This window comes from Thunnus thynnus, chromosome 6, assembly GCF_963924715.1.
Source record: "Thunnus thynnus chromosome 6, fThuThy2.1, whole genome shotgun sequence".
NCBI lineage: Eukaryota > Metazoa > Chordata > Actinopteri > Scombriformes > Scombridae > Thunnus > Thunnus thynnus.
Genome location: NC_089522.1, coordinates 10,702,232 through 10,723,442, shown reverse-complemented (window position 1 = coordinate 10,723,442; position 21,211 = coordinate 10,702,232). Strand labels below are relative to the sequence as shown.

General features: G+C 40.4%; 1 protein-coding gene across 3 annotated transcripts in view; it reads right to left on the bottom strand.

The window, feature by feature from the left end:
* The window catches only part of sema3h (sema domain, immunoglobulin domain (Ig), short basic domain, secreted, (semaphorin) 3H), a 66,449-nt gene extending 48,067 nt beyond the window's left edge, over nucleotides 1-18,382 (bottom strand). For 2 of the 3 annotated variants that reach the window (XM_067591647.1, XM_067591649.1), the window contains exons 1-4: nucleotides 18,072-18,382; nucleotides 16,784-16,882; nucleotides 16,294-16,534; nucleotides 13,655-13,764 (exon numbers count right to left, since the gene is read on the bottom strand). In XM_067591647.1, the coding sequence (XP_067447748.1) occupies nucleotides 13,655-13,754 (100 nt within the window). In that variant the 5' untranslated portion in view covers nucleotides 13,755-13,764; nucleotides 16,294-16,534; nucleotides 16,784-16,882; nucleotides 18,072-18,382. The remainder of the gene's footprint in view (nucleotides 1-13,654; nucleotides 13,765-16,293; nucleotides 16,535-16,783; nucleotides 16,883-18,071) is intronic. The other variant, XM_067591648.1, reaches the window with a different exon arrangement.
* Nucleotides 18,383-21,211: the final 2,829 nt, after the last annotated feature.

The window sequence follows — 21,211 nt, the reverse complement described above, 5'->3', positions numbered from 1 at the left end:
AGTGTAATTGAATGTGACACCACCTCTGCAGTGGAAACACCAACGACATTCAGCATCTGTTACCGTCACAAGATCTGTATTGTGTCAGACAGGCTGAAATCCAGCTCACATCCTCACTTTGGAGTTCATTATATCAGCATTGTGGCAAAGAGGATGACACTCATATGCATTAGAGGGAAGTGAGAGTGGCTTTGTCAACACACACACACACACACACACACACACACACACACACACATACACACACACTCACACACGCGTATATATTCAGATATATATACATGTGCAAAGATAGAAAGTGGGTGTAATCAGTGAGTCAGCAGCACATGTGCAATATTGCAACAAATTTAGATTTAACGACCACACACACACACACACACACACACACACACACCAACTCAATCTCTCTGTTTGGTTACAAACCGTGTGGCTTTCTTTATCCTAAACACACCGTCACACACACGCATGCTCAGAATTTTTTAAAAATTCTACCCATCAAATGTCCCATTTTAAGCTCATAATGATGAATGGCTCGTATTCAGTATGAAAAAAAACCCACATTCTTTTCTCCACCCCACACACACACACACACACACACACACACACACACACCCCTGACTCAGTCGTGAAACACCAGCTGCACCCACCCCGCCCTTACACTTGGGACAGTTGCCTTGGCAACAGCAACCATGCCGACATAATTTGTGAGGGTGTGTGTATGTGTGGTGGGTCGAGGGGTGTCTGTTGGCCTTGCCTCCCCACCTCCCCAACGTCAAACACACACACACACACACACACACACACACACACACACACACACACACACACACACACACACAGCTGAGATGAATGATTTGGCCCTCACCTCTCATCAACAGTTTGGCTGAAACACAGAGGGCAGTTTGGAATAATGGGGTGATTTTCCAAGACATCAAAGCCATTTAGTTAATGGGAGGGCACACACACACACACACACACACACATACCATCAACACATTTACAGATATTCAAAGATACGAAAAGAGTCAAATGTGCCATGCAGCCTATCTGTCACTGCCAACATTCAACAGGATGTTAACACACACACACACACACACACCTGCCAACACTAAATTAAATCCTCTACCATTATCAATCCAACATGGTCACGAAAGGTCAACCAATCCACCTCACAGTCTACGATAACTTCTGAATAGATGCTTTGAGAAGTGAAAGTGCTGGTGAAAGTTTTCAGCATTCATCTGTGGCGGTTTGTGATGACTATCGACCCAGAGGCAATCTGTTCCTCAAGTCTGCAGTCTTTTCAGAAACTCTGAATTAAAATTGATTTTTTAAATGACCCTCAGCTCCCAGATGCCTTCAAATTACATTGGAAGCTGGAAGAACAACCTGATACCAAAACGGGGGAGTTGATCACGCTGTGGCACAGAGAGACGTGAAGTAAAGAATATCAGGACAATAACAGTAGCTACTTTATAACGTGGTTAAAGCTGGTTTAAGATTAAATATCGACTATAATCGCATTCTACAAAGAGGCTGGGTGAAATGTGGCTACTTTACTTTGCAATATTTCTTCAGAACTACGACGATTTCATCCTCAAACTATCCTGTAGCCTGAATTTTAATTTTATTTTGTCACAGTCAAAAAAAACCCTCTGTATCGTTCACTGACTTGCATGTTTAGCTTGATAAAAAGTATAAAATAAGTATATTTAACAGAGAAAAGAACTTGCTCGTTGTATGAAAGCAACGCCATCTGCTCATTCTCCACACACACACTTACAGTACACGCACACACACACACACACACACACACGCCTACTGAGTGCGGACATTCTTATCAGCATCAAGTTGACAGCAGGGGTCAACGAGGGTCATGACCTCCGACCCGAGCCAATTGGCCTCTGACTCCTGTCACTGGGAATCAAAGACAGAAAAAGTTAAGATGCAAAAGAACAGAAACGCTGAGACATAATCCTACCGGTGCACGCAAGCACACGCACGGACACACACGGACACACACAGCGAAAATGTCCCCGGATGAATGGTTCCTTTATATAAGTGCCAGCGTCTGCCTGTCCATATTTATCTCTGAGAGTGTCTGTTTTTGTTTATATAGCGCTTGCGCATTTATCTGTGTGTGTGTGTCAGTGGTAGGTATTTTTATCCATGGTGAACATTAGATTAAAGGCTGCTGGTCATGGGAGCTCTGATGGACCTCGATGTGATTAGAGCAAATGTGTGGCGTGTGATACAGCTAAGAACATTCCTGCATTGCACCACATTCACTCAGACACACACACACACACACACGCAAACCCATACACATGTACGCGATATAATGCATCTGTGTGCCGGTATTCTCATGCACACGAGCAAAAAAGGTACAAAGATGTAGGTAAACGCTCCTGGACGCCAATCCAAGATGAAGCTTCTGTTTTGTGTCGTCTTTGTCTCTTGTCTTTAAGTCACAAGGCAGTTACTCCCAGTTAGAAGCCTTGCAGTAAAAACATTTTCACATTGACACTTTTCTACCAACAGGAAAACATACAGCAGACTTGTCATTATCTCAGATTATACCCTGATTTGGAAAACCAAGACTGATTAAATGAATGATCAGCGTTGTGTGCATTATCACAATTACTACACGGCATGTTGTGAATACATTAATCATATGATACTAAACAGTGACATTTCAAATAAATCAATTACATGCTAATTTAATTTACATAATTAGTTTAACATCTACAGATTCATGGCTACACTGTAAGGATCATTTCAGACACAATGAAGTTGAATCTCGGTTTGTAAACACCAGCGGCTCAGATGGGGAAGTCACTGACAGACAAAGAACAGATTCATCTTGATAAATGTGTTTAAAATATTTCCTCATTTCAATTAAAGGTAACTGCTGGTCTAATAAATAAGATCTCGCTATTAAAATACATTTGCAGCTGTTGGCTAGCAAGAGGTTCCTAATATTGTTTGTCAATAGGCCTCAAACATAGTTCCAGTCAACAGTTTCATCAAAGTTTTAAATCAGTGCTCAGCCTATATTAGGCTGCAAGTAACCATAGCAACAGCACTAAAGAGAAAGCAAAGATTCTCACTAAAATGGTTATTGGCTGTGGGATGCCACAAATTTTGGATATTCATAGAACAAATGTGCACTCTTTCCTACAATTAGGTTTGTGCTACTTCCATAAGTTACAGCAAGTAATTTTGGTGTTTGCTGTTGTATTTACAAAGTGTTTGCAAAAATGTGAATTCTTGGCACGTGAAGCAGCAGGTTTATTACCCAGAAATAACAACTTCTGAATTGAATATGCACCAAACGCTGTGTGTGTTCCAGTTCCACTCAGTTGGCTTCAAGATCTTTCTTTCAGCGATGTTTGAGATATCTTCCTGTGGCCAAACCAGCTTTGAGCTCAGCTCTGACTGTCAAGGTGAGGCTGGCGGCCAAGCTGCAGGGACGTCACAGCAACAATGTGGGAAAGCAGCGAGACAGAACGACTCAGCTGAGAATCCATTAAGCGTACAGTGAACGTCAGCACTGCTTTTCCATGCTGGCATCACAAGAAGACATCAGGGCTGAGATGACGACCTGACCTGTACGCTGCTAGACAAGAGGGATGTTTCCTAATTTGGTAAGCAAGCAAGCAGTCACTGTTGATAAACTGTGGAATACCACAGTTTATGAACAGTGAAAAATTTTAGGGAGGAAACTTCCCAACTGAGTGGAGGACTTGCAGAACATTTCTCTACTTCAATAGAAATGATAACTTTAAAAAGTGAAATATAAGAATAGTTGTGTAAGTCTTGCAGGAGTTGGCACACTGAAATTTGAGTGACATCTAAGATTCATATAAAAGAAAGAATGATGAAAGAAGTCTCTCTTTCAATTATCACACATGGGAGTCAAACTTTGTTATTTTCCTGGTGTTTTACAGTGAGTTCACCTTGATTCTACACACACACACACACACACAAGCTGCACTAATCATTAATCTGTCAAATTACTCTCTCACAGCCTACAGCATTGTCCATGTGAGTGTTTTTCTAAGCTACACATATGTGTGGTTTTGTCTCTGTGTCTGTGATTGTCTTTGTCCGTCTGTTCGTCTACTCGCTGAGCCCCAGGGAACTTTAGTTGTCTGGTGCAACACTCCCTGGGGGAGGACTTTGTTGGCTGCGCCACCACAGGGGAGTGGTGGTGGCGGGGGCGAGGAAACCGGGGCACATTTCCTGTGGAAATGGGGTTATCACTTCACCAATTACTGGTGCAATTACAACGGGAGGCCTGCAGAAGCCTGGGAACAAAGCCTACAGGCACACAGATGGGCACTCATGTGAAAACATGCACACGCGTAAAATCATTTCTAACACATGCATGAAGCAGTTATAAAATCTCATTGTCTGCCTGTCCTACTACATTTATGTATTTGGACATGATCGCTACGTCAGATCAGGTGTGTTGGTGCCTTAAATTCCTGCCGTGCTTGGCCGTGAGACATGTCAGAATACAGAACCTGACCAATCATAGCTTGTGGTCTTTCACAACTTTCGTAATATGAAAAAGGTGATCGGGCAGGAGGGGACAGAGACAGACTGACATGCTTGTTTTTCCATCAGGGCCTCATGAGATGTACTAGATGCAGAATTAGATGTCTACTGCTACGTCACACAGGATAAAACGAAAATTTGTCATGCCCACTGCTAATTTTCATTCCAGACGCCCCATGTCTGTAGATCAAATTGAGACGATAATGTGGAGACTGATGAAGTATCTGTCCCTATAAAATAAACATAGACATACATTAATTCATTCATCAGTCACGCCACACAAACTAATTCTTTACTCCCTGTTTCCTACTGTTCCACATGGGCTAAAATCTTCTCACACATTTAAATATATGCGCCCACACACACAAACACACATACCAAAGCAAAATTATAACCAAACGCACACACACACACACACTACGTCTGGACTGTGTCAAAGAAAGACCAGACCCACGTGGACAGCTTGACCTTCGACCTCAGCTCGTATGATTATTCATCATCATCAGACTGTTCGGCCGGGTCGCCGTGCTGCTACATAAACACATTAGAGCCAATTCGCTGTTTACTTTTTATTTTAATTTATTTTTTCATCTTTGTTTCTCTAAGAGAAGGTTCACTGAGAACATTTACTATTTTCTCTGCTTCACACAGTTACACACAGTCTCGTGTGGGAGCTGCCCAGTGCAGAACAAAGTTGGCTAAACCTTTACCAGTGAAAGCCACAGGGAGTCACCTTTTCTTATCCTGATCCTCCAAAACAATTTGCAAGATAAAATATGTAGTCATAATCCTAAAGAAAACCACAAGGAGAAAAGACTCCTACTCATAGTCAACACTGGTTTCCTTAAACCATGGAGGTCATTTTTCATGCTACTTTCTCATTTAGGTATGACGACTTGTTGCGCTGAGAGCAAAAACCTCCCCAGACAAAAACCGCAGTTCAAAAAAATGTATTTTTTGTATTTAATTTAGGATTTAAAGTCAATATGTCCACCGTGTTTCATTGAAATCCATTTATAATGAAACAGTGTAAAACATAAATCCCCCCAATGTTCCCTCCACAGACTTGTGACTACTCTATGCAGTCAACACTTAGCTACAGATTATGTATGTCCACACCCATCAGAGTGAAAAATCACTGCAGTCTTTAAATTGTCTGTGGTTTCTACTTCTTGGCTCAGCCTCAAAGCACGCTGGACAGGCTGAATGTTTCATGGATATTTGCTTTGCGCAAATGGCTCATATCTCTACATCTTAAAAATGAGCGGCCATAAAAAAGGTAGCTTCCTCATGGAGATTATGGGTAGTCTAGTCTGCTTTGACTTTACAATCAGCTTTCAGGGTTTCATTTATGATGAATCCCAGAAGATAAAAAAAACACTATCTGTCACTGTACACCCTATTTTCTGATAAGTCCTGGCTCTGTTTAAACAGGAAAAGGAAGTCCGACTTCTAACCTTTTGTGGCACTTGTCTGATCTTCCCATCACTGACAAAAGAGGGAGAATCAAATTCTTGTGGTTTCGTCTTGTTTACGCAGCCATGGGAATGTCAGATCGGTAACGCCAAGGGTTAAAGATCAGATGTTTTGTGGCGATGTACATTAATCTGAGCCTTGACTGGACTCTCCTACCTGCCATTTTCTTTAAAGTCATTTTATAATCCATTAGTTCACTTTCTTCACAGTCAAATCAGGAATTTATTCTGCTGTAAAGTGGAAGGGCATTTGTTGGCTTTTAGTTTAAAAAAAAAACTGCCATTCAACAAGATTCAAACCCCAGTGACAGGAACAATAAACTCAGCAGAAGTGCTTTTGAGAAAGAAATTTAATCTACTAACAGAGATCACAGGTTTGGAACTTCAAAATGTCATCTCTCTTTTTTTATCAGTCTCTTTTGTGTTATCCAGTAAGGGAAATATGTCATTAAAGTAATTATTGAATGTACTTGTTAGTAGAAAAGGTAAAGTGTCTTGACCACTAATCAACCCCCCAAAACGACTTTACCCTCAGAAATACATATATTTTGAATACAAATGTCCAAAAGTAGACATGTGCTATGATTGACTTTCCTTGGAACAGTTATTATAGAAGTGACAGCTTGATATTTCATGTGAAAATGACTCACTGAGTATCCACTACTACTCTGCTGGCCCTCCAGCCTGCCCTAATCTACAGCTAATGAGGTAAACTTGTTCGAGTTGCTCTTAGCACTGTTGATCCTGTCCGCTTCTGGCTTCCCGCTGACCAACAAGTCAAGTGTGACTTTGTGGATTAAATTCCCTCATGGAGCTAAAGTAGAAGGAATGCTGTCAGAAAACATGTTCACACAAAGCTGAAAGAAAGAAACAACCCAAGCAGACGAGGATAACTAAAACTTTTTCCAGCCAATATGACAAAAAATATGAATATATTGGCCTCAGATCTTTAAAAGAGCTGTTGGCTTCTTTTTCTGGTTTCAGTTTTGCATTTATACTGAAATTTTCATAGAGTTCGACTTACAGAGAACAGTAGACTACAGTTAAATCCTCTGGTCACTTGTGCACAGCACCTGAGTACTATGAGTAAAACTTTTATTGCATTTCTTGAATGATATATAGGAAAGAAATGCTGATATACAGTAAGAACCAGGGAGGAGAGGTGAGAGACTCTGCTCTAGATTATTGACAGAAGGGCAGATTGGAGCAAATTAATACTTGAGGGAAATGGAAGAAATATGAAACTTGTGGGTTTTTTAGCTTAATTACAGGCTTCAGGCTAAAGATAGCCTCTGATATTAACGCCAGAAACCTCTCGAGGGTAAATTTACAGCATGTCCACTGTTGTCAGGGGCTGTTGTTGCCAAAGCAAGGGTGTAATTAGACTCCTTTCAGTGCCTCTGTCCAAAGAGAGCAGAAAACCCTCAAGTACCGAGACCCTTAATCAGGGCTTTTAATGTCCTAGGAAGGACTTAAAGTTTGGCTGCAAGAAAATTTAATGGAGTCCTTCATATATTCTGGGGTCTTTTCAAGAACCTGACAAGAATTAAACATGCAAACAACCTGAAAAATCAGGTCTCCTTTACGTGGAGGGCTTCCAGAGAAAACGTCTGCCTGACAGGAGTCTTTTCTGAAGTGTGGGACGAGCAAACAGCTGCGTTTGACTTGATTAGTGACAAGCAGTGGTAGTGTCACCGTTGGGGACTGCTTCCATTAAAATTAATAATGGAGAATAGCCTGATTCTGTGCCAGATAACCGTCCCAGTGAAATCCACATCTCAGCAACATCCCCAGCCCAGAGCCTGGAAAGCTCTGGCCTAGATAGAAACAGATCTGAAAGAATAAATGAATAATGAAATATCTCTTGATTTTTAATATCGCTGTGAAGGCTTTTGTGCTTTGTTAGAGCACAGAGGGATGAGAAAGGTGAGAAAGTGGAGAAAGAGGAGGAAGATGTGTAACATACAGTACCAGTCAAAAGTTTGGACACACCTTACTATTCACTTGAAAGAGGAAATGTGTCCAAACTTTTGACTGTACACCAAGAACCAGGTTTCTCCTCTGAAAACCACAATGAAACTGATCAAATATAATCACAGTAAGTAATTGTGAGAAGACATAATGCTGCATTCCTGTGATGATGGAAAGATGAAAGTTTCTACTTTTCTACATAAAATGAGAAGGAATGGCCTGTCAAGTTAATATTGATTTTAGTGTTGTTCACAAACCACAAAATACATCTTTAACTTCAGCAAAGCATTGCTAAAAAGTTGCTAAATTGCTAGTTGAAGTTGTTAAATTAGATATTGCTGGCAAATATTGCTCAAAGAAAGATTATTTTCTCAGGAAAAGAAACCACAAGGTCCTGTTTCTCTGAGCTCCGTCTTCAAATATAATTTATTCAACGTTTTCACAGTTCAAGAGTTCTTTGTCGCTGAAGGTACGTTTTAGCTAACTAACCCAAGATGCTGTAACAAACCAGAACAGCAAAAATGTTGTGTTGACACAGACTACATAGACAGCTGCTGGTTTGTGTGTCTGTCGGCTTGTCTCTGTCACAGACGACGCTGCTACATAACATCCCTCTACTTTACTGAAAACAGCCAGCCTGTCTGGGTTTTGTATGAAAGCAGCTGTTTAGGATTCCTTGAATTTCTTCAGCATTTTTGTCAGTGTGGATCATTGGGCAACACCTACATTGTGTTTTAGAAATACTGATTTTCACCTTCATAAAAATAATGAACATATACAACATAAAGATAAAAACTGAAGTATTCAAGGATATATTGTAACTGCAGCTTTCATTTGTGCTACACATATGTTTCTCTGGAGAAACCTAAATTGATTTTTACAAACACGCATGAACAAACATGCATCTGGACACTGATGAACTAATCTTCCTTGTATTATAACCAAGCAATTTGCATGCTAATAGCATGGAATTACTGAAAGGACTCATTTACATTTACATTACAATTCGGGCATTTGTCCAGGAAGAAACAGCAGGATCAGTTTGAATGCAATCAGAAGTACAGGGGTCAAAGGTCAAAGCCGATGTCCTCAATCATACCAAAAAAACTCATATGATTCAACTGAATATTCTCCAGTGACTGTTTAACATTAAATGTCTACAGCAAAGCAATTTACTAAGTGAATGCTGTATGAATAAAACATGATTCTGAATCCTCTCCTACTCTGCATGTGAGGAAATAGATTCACGCTGACTTAATAAATCTTCCAACCCTCCTCTTGATGGAGTTTTATTCTGTGATTGTAACGATTAATTCTCGTGTGACAGTTATGAGTTTGAAAGAAGTTGCAGATGTACGTATGACAGCAGCTATGGTGGCTGTGTGAATTTGTGTGTACAGTATGTGTGTACTGAGCACACAAAGGTAAAGGACTTCCTCAAAAATGTTACTGTAACATACTTGCATGTCTCTGCGTGTGTTTGTGTTTGTAATTCAGTCATTTGAATGATCTTGCATCTGTGTGGTTGTGTTTGTTCAGGTATACAGTGCTTGTGTGTGCACAGGAACATGTCCCTTTTGTGTGTGTGTGTGTGTGTGTGTGTGTGTGTGTGTGTGTGTGTGTGTGTGTGTGGTACAGAAATGGTATCTCTAACTGCCATCTATCATTTAGAAAATCACACTACCATTCAGTGAATGGCTGGGATAATGTACTCATTACACTCAAGTGTGTGTGTGTGTGTGTGTGTGTGTGTATGTGTGTTTTAGTCCACTCCTGCATTTGGGCGACATGAAGTTTGAGTGAATTACTGGAATAATTTAGTCATTAAGAGCGAGATGTGGGGTTAGGAGGTAATCAGGCATGTGTTTAAGTATTTAAAGCTGTTTTTTTTTTCAGACACATGAAGCTGTCTGGTCAGTCAGTCTGATTACGCTCCACCAATCAGGACCAAACTCTCAGGCAGTGAAAGGACTAACGGTGCTAAAATTGGAGTATTTTGGATTTTCAGATGGACAGTCTGGCTGTGATTTAAGTATCATAACCATCACCCAGACCACAGTTCATACTATCTGAAAGGCCAGCAAATGGAAATATTTCTTGCTGTGTACTGTAGATAAAGAAAAAGAAAATGTTTTCCTCAAGATTTAGTGCTTCATCTTTTGTTTTCCAAGATCTTTTTTTGCATTCTTTTTTCCTCACCACTGTGCACAATTTCTTTAAAAAAGCAAAACATTGCTCCCCCATGTGCATTGTATTGTGGGCCAAAAGCATCCATCTAAAGCAGAGATGCACTATGTACACAAAGCCCAGTCAGAAACAGTTTGTAGTTCAGCTTCAGTCTGATGAGAACCTACCGTTCCAACTGTTGGGTTGAGTAAAATAGTTGACTGCTGCTGCCAGGTGAAATCATTCTGTCTCATTTTCAGCTTGATGGATTTCAGAGTTTCTCCAAGTGTGGTTTTGAACATGTTTCAAAAGCGTAGTGGCTGGAGTAGTTTCTCAGCCAGCAGAGGAAATTAAAATATGAAAATCATCTAAATTACTAGGTTTTTAGTCTGCAGAAGTGTACAGGCGCACAGCTGGTTTTCTTCCAATATCACACATAAATAAATGTTGCTACTATGGCAGCAAATGAGCACTGCTACAGTTTTGAGTCAGATTAGCATCTTTGCTTGCTAAATTGTTCCGTTTATAAAACATTAACAGGTAATTCAGGCTTCAGATTTTCTTTTTATTTATATTCTATCCTTTACATGCACTTGTATGTTAACAGGTTTACTGAATGACAATGATTAAAGCTGCATATACAGTATTCTCTGTCATTTGGTTGGTAGATTCTAATATTAACTCGGTTTCATTTTTTTCATCTTTTCTTGTTGTTTATTTTTCTTGCTCTTCTCTATCATTATTTTGCTGCTGCAACACTCCCGTCAAATCACCAGGATGTGTTGGGTTTCTGCTTCATAGCTCTTTACAGAAGCCAATTTTCTTCAAGCGTGGGGTGAAATACTTCACTTAAATGTCAGACTCTGCTGCTTTTTCAATTAGTTTTTAGCTATGACTTACACAGATGAAGAAAAATCAAAGTGTACAGCGTCTCTGAACTGCCAAACAACCTCGGTGTCAAAGTGTTTAAGTGGAGCTGAGATCTTTTTCTAATTACAGTGATTCCATGGTGAAAATCTCCTCCATCTGTCTGTGAAAAACCTCAGTGGTGATGAGAAGGGGAGAACCACAGCATGAAGCTCCCACAGAGAGGGAGAAAACAGCACAAGCACACACACGGTGGTGAACATCAAAATCCCTCCACACATCACATCACACATTTTTTATTGTTTTCTTTCCAAAGGACGAGCATACCGGCCACTGTAGATATAAAACATACACAGTCACACACACACACATACACACACACACACACACACACACACACACACACACACACACACATAAACCTCTGCTGTTCAAAGGCATGAGGGTTCACTCAGCAGAATACACAACAAAGAGAAAGGTGGGCAGAGATCCTGGAACTGAAACAGCTCTATTTAAGTGCATGCACACGAGCTCATATCTTCAAAGTGACATAAACAGAACTACGCAGATGTGCACCAACACTCACACATACTTTCATGCACTCCAAACACACATGCAACCACATAAAGCACACGCACGTACTCAAGGACACACATGCACGGGCATACAGTCCATGAGTGCCTTTCCTCATGAAGACACACATACACACACGGGGCTACTTTAGTAGCTCTTCACACTTTCACATTCAGATTTCATTAGAGTTAAATTCCCACCTGGGAGAATCCAGCAAGGTTTTCCTTCTCCCTCTTGCTGTACTTTCTAGGTCACGATTGGTCGACTCCTGCTTTATCACATCTACTTCACAGACCCTTTGTGTTTTTGGCTTATGTAAGAACGTGTAATCACTTGGTTTCTTACTCTACAGTGTCTCTGGTAAACATGATTAAAGGGAGATGAGTTTATCTCGCCGTAACTAAAGGCCAGGACGCCCCAAAAAAGGCTTTTAATTATAAAGGTGATTCACCATAAATAGAGCTGAGAGGGCAAAAGATCGAAATACGAATCTGGTTTTAATTAGAAGATGCAGATCTTTGCTTTCTCGTTACTTTTGACCGTCACGTTTGTTTGTTATCCTTAAACAACACAACATGGGTGAAAGTGTTAAATCCTCTCCTCCTGCATTGTAGGTGCAGACGGGTGGGGCTGAAGGCTTCAGCACAACTCAGAGAGCATCAAATACATTCTCTGTCAAACAAACACCATCGAATCTCGCTTCTTCTCTCAAGTGAGCCAAAACCCCTCACCCCTCTGCTGCGCCCACGAGGTTAAAACAAACGCCAACAACTATTAGAGGCTTGTGCAGCACCGTCGCACACGTTAAGGGGAGCCGTCGACTCCAATTCAACCATTCATCAACCCACTGACAGCACAGTCTGCGCTCTTGTTCAACGCTGGCATGTTGATTCAACAACATGTGTTTACGCAACATGCACACTGTGGCACAAGAGCTTGGAGAAAAAGACACTAGCGGAGCGATGAACGATTCAGCTTTCCACATCTGCATGCTTATTAAATAGCTGAAATGTCATATTTTAGTTTATAAGAGTTATGGCATTTCCTTTCCCCTTTTAAGGAGATTTTTGTTGTGCCTGTCTTCAGCTTTTTCCAGCAACCTCTGCATGGATTTGACAGTGGTGGACAGATCAGCCTGAGGCCAAGAAATGATCAATTTGGTGGTGATCTGGATCTGGGATTCCTGCCATCAGATAATTATTTCTTTGTTAGACATGCTGAAACCAATAGACATGGACACTTGATTGAAAATCCCAAGGGGGCGTTTGTGCTGTCAAGGAGTCAGTTTATAACAGGGAGGATGTCTTTGGGTGTGAAGATCAATTGGTAAATTGTTTCCAAGATGATGGCGAGAGATTCCTATATAAAGTAAATCTAAAGGCAATACAATGGCTTCTTATATGCATTTGATAGCTTTCTTGCTGCTATCTTAAAGCTATGAAAATAAGCCCCAAGTTATGATAAACTAGTCTTTCTTTAAGGTGTCTTATAAAGTTGACCACAGCTGTGAATATGCTGCAAGCATTTTTTAATTATATCATTTAGGTAAAACTCTATTTCTGACTTTACAACTGTGCTGGTGAGACTAAATTAGCACTTAAATGATGCCACCTATTAACAGACCTCACAGTAAGAGGAGAAAGTGAGATGGGCAGGAGTTTAAGACGAGTCTTTCACACCCAAACTAGATCATACAGGTGATTACAGACGCAGAGGAAGTGAGACAGTGTGGGAAAGAAAGACAAAACAGCAGATATAGACAGGTGGAGAGGCAAAAAGGCATATAATTATTATATATAATAAAGATATAATTGTGCTACACATATGGTTTAACAGTGTGTGGGCTTTAACAGAGGGAGGAAAGAAAGAAAAGTGAAAAATAAGAAGCTGTGTCTGATTTCGTCACCTGCGTCTGTGTGTGTGTGTGGGTGTGAAGAAAGAGTGAAAGCGACAGATGTATTAGACTGTAAGAGTGAATAAAAACTTAAAACACTGGAAAGAAACTGAAAACAGGGAAGAAATGAAATGTTGCCTCTTACCAGAGTGTGTGAACTGCAGTCTTGGTTGAGATGCTCTCCATGCCCCCGTTAAGGTGGCCCCGAGGTGGGCTAGCAGGACCGCTGTCACCGGCCAACACATCTTCCTCCTCCTCCTCCTCACACACAAACAAACACACACTGAACTCAAGTGTGAGTGTCCAAACAGTTTGAGTCAAAAGCTCAGTGTTGTATTCAGGTTGTATTAGTTCTGCACACACTTTTAGTCCAAAGTGTTGCACTGTTAAAAAAAACAATCTGAATCAAATTACAGAGTAAGTCCAAGTCACAGAGATGCTGAATCCAAACACTCTTACAGTCCAAGTGGTGTGTAGGGCTTGAGAAAGTCCAGATCCTGAAAATAATTCACTGCTCCTTGCAAGACAGCACTCACACACGCACTTTTACCATCTGTGTGTTTGTGTGTTTATGTGTTTTTTTTAGTGTGTGTGGGCTTCAGAAATGGTAGGGAAAATGTATTCCAAGAAAAACTAAGTAGTCTCTCCGCTGCCTCCTCTCAGCTTGACAGCTCTCTTCTGTTCTGTCTCTCGTCCCAGCTCCTCTCTGCATGTGACTGCGCTCTCTCTCTCTCTCTCTCTCTTTAACCTCTCTCTCTCTGTCTCTCTCTCTCTCTCTCTAACCTCTCTCTCTCTCTTTCTCTGTCTCCCTGTCCGTGAGGCGGAGGGAACACAATCCCAAATCATTGTGGCCACCCTGCACACACACACACACACAAAAACAGACACACACACACACAGCTATTCACTGGAGATCCTAGTTAACATGGAAATGATCATCTTTATTCTCATCTCTCTCTCTGTCATTTTCTCTTTCTCTCACTTCCTCTCTTCTCCTCCCTGCTTTTTCCATTTGCACTTACTCTCACACACTTTTTCCTTTTAATGATAATAATAATAATAATGATAAAGTTCATTTATACAGCACTTTTCAAACCCAGTGATTACACAGAACTTTACACAATGATACAATAAAACAAACTAAGTAAAAAGTAAAAATATAGATCATTTAGAAAGACCAAAAATGAAGAAAAACTATGATTATAAAAAAATAATAAGAAGTACCACAAAACTTAAGCATATGCTATGACAAAGTCAGTGAGAGCACACTATTTGTACCATTTACACCTCATGTATTTCTGACCAAACATAATGATTAACATACCATATTCAACCCCACACCAACCGACCCCCCCCCCACCCCCCACCCCCCTTTACCTGGTTCAAGGTGAGGATGGAAGAAACAGACACAAATCTGGGATAGGAAGCGTTTGCAGTGCTACAAATAAAAGGTGCGGTTCTGACAAATCAAACAAACAGAAAGGTTTGTTTGATTAGCGACAACCGCACCTTTATTTGTAGCACTGCAAACGCTTCCTATCCCACTCACCTTGAACTAGGTAAAGGGGGGGGGATATGTTATGTTAATCACTGTTTGTTTCTAGCAGGTCTCTTGGCAATATAGTGAGAAATATTTAAGTAGGTTTTTTTTGTATTGTTGATGTTACTTTAAGTAAGAGTTGAGTTTTCCAACAGTTCAGCCAAATTAGCTGTTTGTTGTTTTCTTTTCATTTTTGTTAAACGTGATCTGGTGGCACGGTATTAATGATATAGTCTGTCACCTATCGTCTTCGTTGACCGTTGACCGTCTGGCCAGGCTTCCACCACACACACACACACACACACATGAACATGTATTAGCCAGTTTAAATGTAATTATGTAATGTCAATGACAGTGGTTTTTCAGAGGCAGTTGAAAATTAATTACTGATGTTGCAAATCTGAGTTAGTCAGGCATATCATTGACTTGAGGTGTCCCCCTTTGCCCCCCTTTTAATCTTACGTCATTAAAAGTAATGAGTGAGATCTTACAATCAATTCTACAACAAACCTTCTCTTTCTCTATAAACCAAAGTCTCTCTCCTCTTTCTCATTATTTTCTGTTTCCTCTCCTAACCCAAATGCAATCATTAAAGCCTGCGCCTTCTTTCTTGCTCTGTTATTTTCATTAGATAGCTGCTCACTGGGGTACGGCAGCGAGGGCTGAATTTTTCACCAGCTCAAGTTCAATCACAGGCTAGCGGGGACAATTTATTCATTCTCTGGGATAAATAATGAATTTAGGTTGCGCGCAAATGAACAAGTACAGTATATACTCCCTCTAAGGATTTCTGATTCGTAAAAGATTTATTCTCCACACTTGTTTGCTATAGCATAATTAGTGGAGATCTTTTTTTTAATATGACCCAGCGCTTAGTTAAATTATATGATTAAAAGTCCTGTAACCCGCTGTTTACACAACCTCACAACCGCTTTTAATTGGTTGAGAGCAAAGCTGGACAAACACGCTCGTTAATTAAGTTATCTAATCGTTCAACAAAAGAAGAAGTTAGAGACTCAATAAACCTCCTCCTGTGATGGCACTACGCCCGTCTGGACTGACCTTGAGGAAGATGCTACTGAAGCTTCATGTTTTAATAATTAACATTAAATGTTTCAGTTGTTTTTAATCATTCGACAAAATGCTGTTCTGCAGCTCAGGAAAACCATCATCATAGCCTAAAGGCGGAATGTTTTTTTCATGATTTAATGAGCCAGTTGTCCTTCTCCATCTTTACTGGTTACCTCTCATTACTGTGGCGTCTGTGTTCAGGTCATCCTGGGATCGCCTGTCAATCAAACAGGGCAGGTAGTATTGTGACTCTGAATTTCCTGGTCCTGTAGGTCTTTTCTGTATCAATTTTGTACGACAGACGACCTTTCAGAAGCTATAAAATCTAGGAACTACAAAAGTTCTTTAAAATTGTTGATGTTTGCTTTTCCCTTGTGTCCAAATGGCTGCGGGGATTCTGCAGATTAGGAAAAACTGTAAAGGTTAAAAGTGTAAAAGTTCAGTTTAACGCAACATTTTGCACTTAAACTTTACAAGGCAGGAAACAGCAGACAGCGAAGTCATCATTTAAACATGTGAGTCAATGAGTCACCATTCACTTCCTCTTGAATCATGTTCTTTAATCAACTGGATAATAACTAAGAGTTGCAATTGTGTAAGATTCTTATAAATCTTTCATTTGATCTGTCAGCAACATCCTGTGGTACAAACCCAAGCACAAACCTCAGATACAAGTTCTTCTTGGGAGGTTGAGGGGTCGGATCAACAGCCATCAAACCAAAAGGGGCTCATGTTGCTGAAGTTGCCATGGGCACCATATCCCTGAAGAAAAAAACAAGAGGTGACAGAGAGACACAGAAGTGGATGAAGCGCGGTATTGTCAGTTTGAAAATGTCACTTCCACCTTTGTCACTTGAAGCTCTCACGATAAAACCCACTTAGTAGGATCTTCTAAACTCTCGGGTCATTAAGACGAGATAATTTGAGGCTCCTCTTCAGCTGATCAGTCGGCCTCTTAATTACAAGTAATGACCGCCCAGCTAGCTTGAACACAAGGCCTCTGATTTCTCTTTGACATCAATTAGTCAATTAGCGTGTGAGCTCTGGCTGCTGAGATCGTTACTGGTCTCAGAACGTACCGCCGCCATTCTGTGTAAACCACATAGACACTCATACTCATTAACTCATGCACATTCCCTCTGTTTCATGAGTTGAGTGAGAATCCTCTCTCACAGTTAATGAGCGTTCATTGTAATGTTCTGTTCGTTTTGTTTCATGAGGTTTATGTCCCTTCTTAAGGCTGATGTGAAACCTTGATGTCAATAAATCAAAGTGTCCATCATAGCTACACATGTCAGATTGATATAAGTGATATAAAGAGAAACCAGCGTCAATTCAGCTGTTTCTCAAAACATAAATTAGGGTTTTTTTTCGATACTAAAGATTCATGGATTGGAGGTCAAAACAGAAGCCTCTGTCAAGCGGGGAGGAAACAGAGACAGAGGATTATTTATTTCATATATCACAAGTTCCTCGTGAGTTTCACATACAAAGCAACAAGTGATTTATATGTAATGATTAGCTTGAGCCCACCCAACCTGAGTCCCTTAAAATATCATTTTAGGAAGGAAAAGTGAAGATTTCGAACAATTAAAAGCTTCAAAATCCACTAAAAGTCATGTTTGATTTGAGCTGGGAGTGACAGCAACACCTCCTTTACAGACAGCATTGAAGCTGAAGCTGTATTTTTGTGCTTTAACATTTTTAGCTTGCTTAATAATGAGCTAACCGACGCAGTAGCCGTTTACAGCACATAAATAACGTGTTACTTTAAAACAAAATATGAAATAGTCGTTATTTGGGCCAGTGGTGAGACTATTACTGTAACAGTTAACTAATACAGAGGTGTTTGAGTGTAACTTAACTGTTTTTTCATATTTTCTAGTGTCACACTGAGGTCGTGAGAGAGGTTTAGGTTAACCAAAAACACCCCAAACACAGAAAATCTTACCAAAATCTTGTAATGGTCCGCGGTTCGTTGTGCATCTTAGTGGAGAACTGACTGGGACTCTCACAGGTGGGTTTGCACCACAGAGGTAGGACACTGCTGCCATCTTACGTTTCTGCTCGCTGCTTACTTAATTGGGATCTCGTGCTTCTGAAACTTCAAAGTCCCGCGAGACTTTGCATGGGAGAACAATCTTCTAACGAGACTTGTTCGTAAATAAAGTGATCGGATTAAATTTAAAAGCTTTTAAAGTTAAAGCTTTTTCCAAGTCCAAACGTGAACAAAGGCTTTTTCCTGACAACACACAGCGTCAAAGAAAAAGACAGGCAACCGTTTTAAACTCTGATTGGCTGATTTGAGTCAATGCACCGATGATGTAATGACATATTTGTACCGCTAGAGCTCAGTGTGAGATTGTGTAAAATTTAGTATACTGTCCTTGTTGGAGAGGAAACATATACGTTACATCAAGTCAGACTATGTTTAAAGACATTTCAAAATATGTATCAACAAAAAATAACTGCAGCTGAATGTGAAAAATGATATTCATCAGACGAACGTAAGCACTGAGTAAAAATGATTAAAAACGCTGCAGTTCAGCCCAGAGTTGCGACTGGTGCATCACAAGGTCTGTTAGAATTAATTTTTTGTTACCAGCATCTCCTGAGTTAATCCGAGGTCTTAATTTATTCCTCCCATGACCCACTTTTGGCTCCCTACCTGCAGTGAATCACACAGGCCGAAACTAAGATTTCACAAAAGGTAACATATAGACATTTAGAGCTCCGAATTAGATTTTGATATAATATTATTAACTAATACAATTACAAACATATAACATTATATAAGCTCTCTTGTAAAGACTCGTCCTTATAAAATAGCTTTTAATTGGATTCTTTCTTTTTGTTTTGTTGTGTTACTCATTTATTTATACTCAATATTTTTCATTCTTTCTATTTCTTGATTGCATTGAACATATTCTAATTTGTAATTATACTGTGTATTTTCTGTTTTTATGTCTGTGAAGCACTTTGTAAACTTGTTTTTGAAAAGTGCTATATAAATAGAGGTTATTATGATTATTATGATTATTATTATTATATGATGATAATTCAAATCCTACAACATTCTCGCTCAAAATATTTTTAAAGAAAGAAAATATCACCCTAATGACATATTAATCCACCCTATCGAAACTACTGACAAGCGTTCATGGGTCCAAGCAGTGAATTTAATTAGGTATATATGCTTTTAATCTCCTATAGTAATTAAAATACTTATGTTAAAAGTATTGGACAATCAGGTTCAATCCCAGAAAATCGTTTGAATTTAAACTCTTAAACAGATGTGATGGAGTTTATGACAGGGTGGACTGGGTATTTTGGAGGGAGTGGGTCTGATGGTGGTGCGCGCACCCGTCATGATGTGTTGGAACCTTTTGTGTGGGGGCGCGGCTGACGAGAGCGCGCTTAGTGCTAAACAGCCAGAGGTGGATCCTCTGGTTTGCTCTGTGGTTGAGCAGTGAGGCCGATATGTAAACATTTTTAAACTGTTGATTCATGCGTCAAACTGTGGGAAGCACCAGCCGGTAGCGTTTCTTTAAAGCAAAATGTGTCATAGAGATAAACTCCTGTCCCGCCGCAGAATCAGACACAGACGGTGACTGGGCGTTGTGTTTCTGTGCTAAAAATAAAACTTTGGGAAACAACAGAATAGGTGGGTGTATGGATGACTCACAGTCATGGGGCAATCCTCGTCAGAGCCTTGGCTGGACCGTGTATGGTCAATGTGTAAAATTGTGGCCAGTTTCTTACAGGGATAGTCAGTGGTTGTGTCTATAATGTGAATTCCTGTATATTAAATGTTCATTTGCAATTTTCTGTCGTGGTCCCAGTAATATTTGTTGTCAGAGTGTACTGGAGCAGCATCACATGACATGGGTAAGCTACGTTTGAATAAAAAAAAAAAGCATTATAAATGCAGCTGCAAGAACAATACTTTCCACTCATATCTTGGGATGTTTGATTTGAAAGGGAACTTTAATTCTTATAATTATTAATTCTGATTATACCTATTCTAATTATCTGTTAACTCCCTCTGCTCTGTCATTTCATTCTGCGGATGTCTCTAATTTTTCACTCTGTATTGATGGTTATTTGAGGTGCTTTAACTGTGCGCTCCCTCATGCCTCCCGGCGCATGATGAGCTGTTTTCTCTCCACATGGAGGTTTCTCATATGCAGCAGCCCCAGGCGCACCGTCACCGGGTGAGCTGCCGACATCATCCCGAGGAGAAACATGACGCTCCCCGCCGGCTTTGAGGCCGCGGACCTCACGCGCCGGGTCATTACGGTCGCTCAATCAGGAGTCCAGGTGCAGACCGAGGTAGGACATCTGTTGGCTCGGCTGCAGGGCGCTCCCGTGCGATTAATTTGGGAATGAGCTGCAGTCAATGAATCGCTAAACGTCACGTTGGGACGTAATAGAAAACTGTTCGCGCCGATGCATTTTTGAAAGAGCAACGGCCGATGGGGAAACTCCAACAAATGCTGTAACTTCATGACTCACGTCAGTCACGGACAGACGCGTTTGTAGGGCTGACTCGGATGTTGCGGTCCAGCGAGAAAGTACACCAGACAGACAGAGACCAGTCCCACCAGTCCGTCCAAAGTCATCACCAAAGATCGTCTATTTTAAAGATGACTTGCACAAGGCGAGAGGCGTCACTCTCATTGTATACTCTTCGCTGCAGCACACAGTGGACCTGTGGATTTAGTTTTTTTTTTCTCAGCACTTACTGATCAAAAATGCTTCCGTCTAAATGTTTAAACAGTCTATAAAGTCTCACCACACATAAAGTCACCACAAACAACATTAAGGCACACCTCTATGTTGTACACTGGATCTATCATGCGTTTAGCATTCTTCATAAATTACATATTGCAAAAGCATTTTTATTTGTCTTTTGCACGAAGATGTTCTCTACAAAATATCTTATAAACGTTTGAGAAGTGGTGGCCAGTCAAGGAAGTCTTTTTTTAATTTTTTTTTTTACCAGACCTCATTGGGCCTGGAGTGTGAGAAACTGACTCAACTTAATGTTTTGTTTTGTTTTGTTTCGTACTAGCTATTGAGTGTTGATCC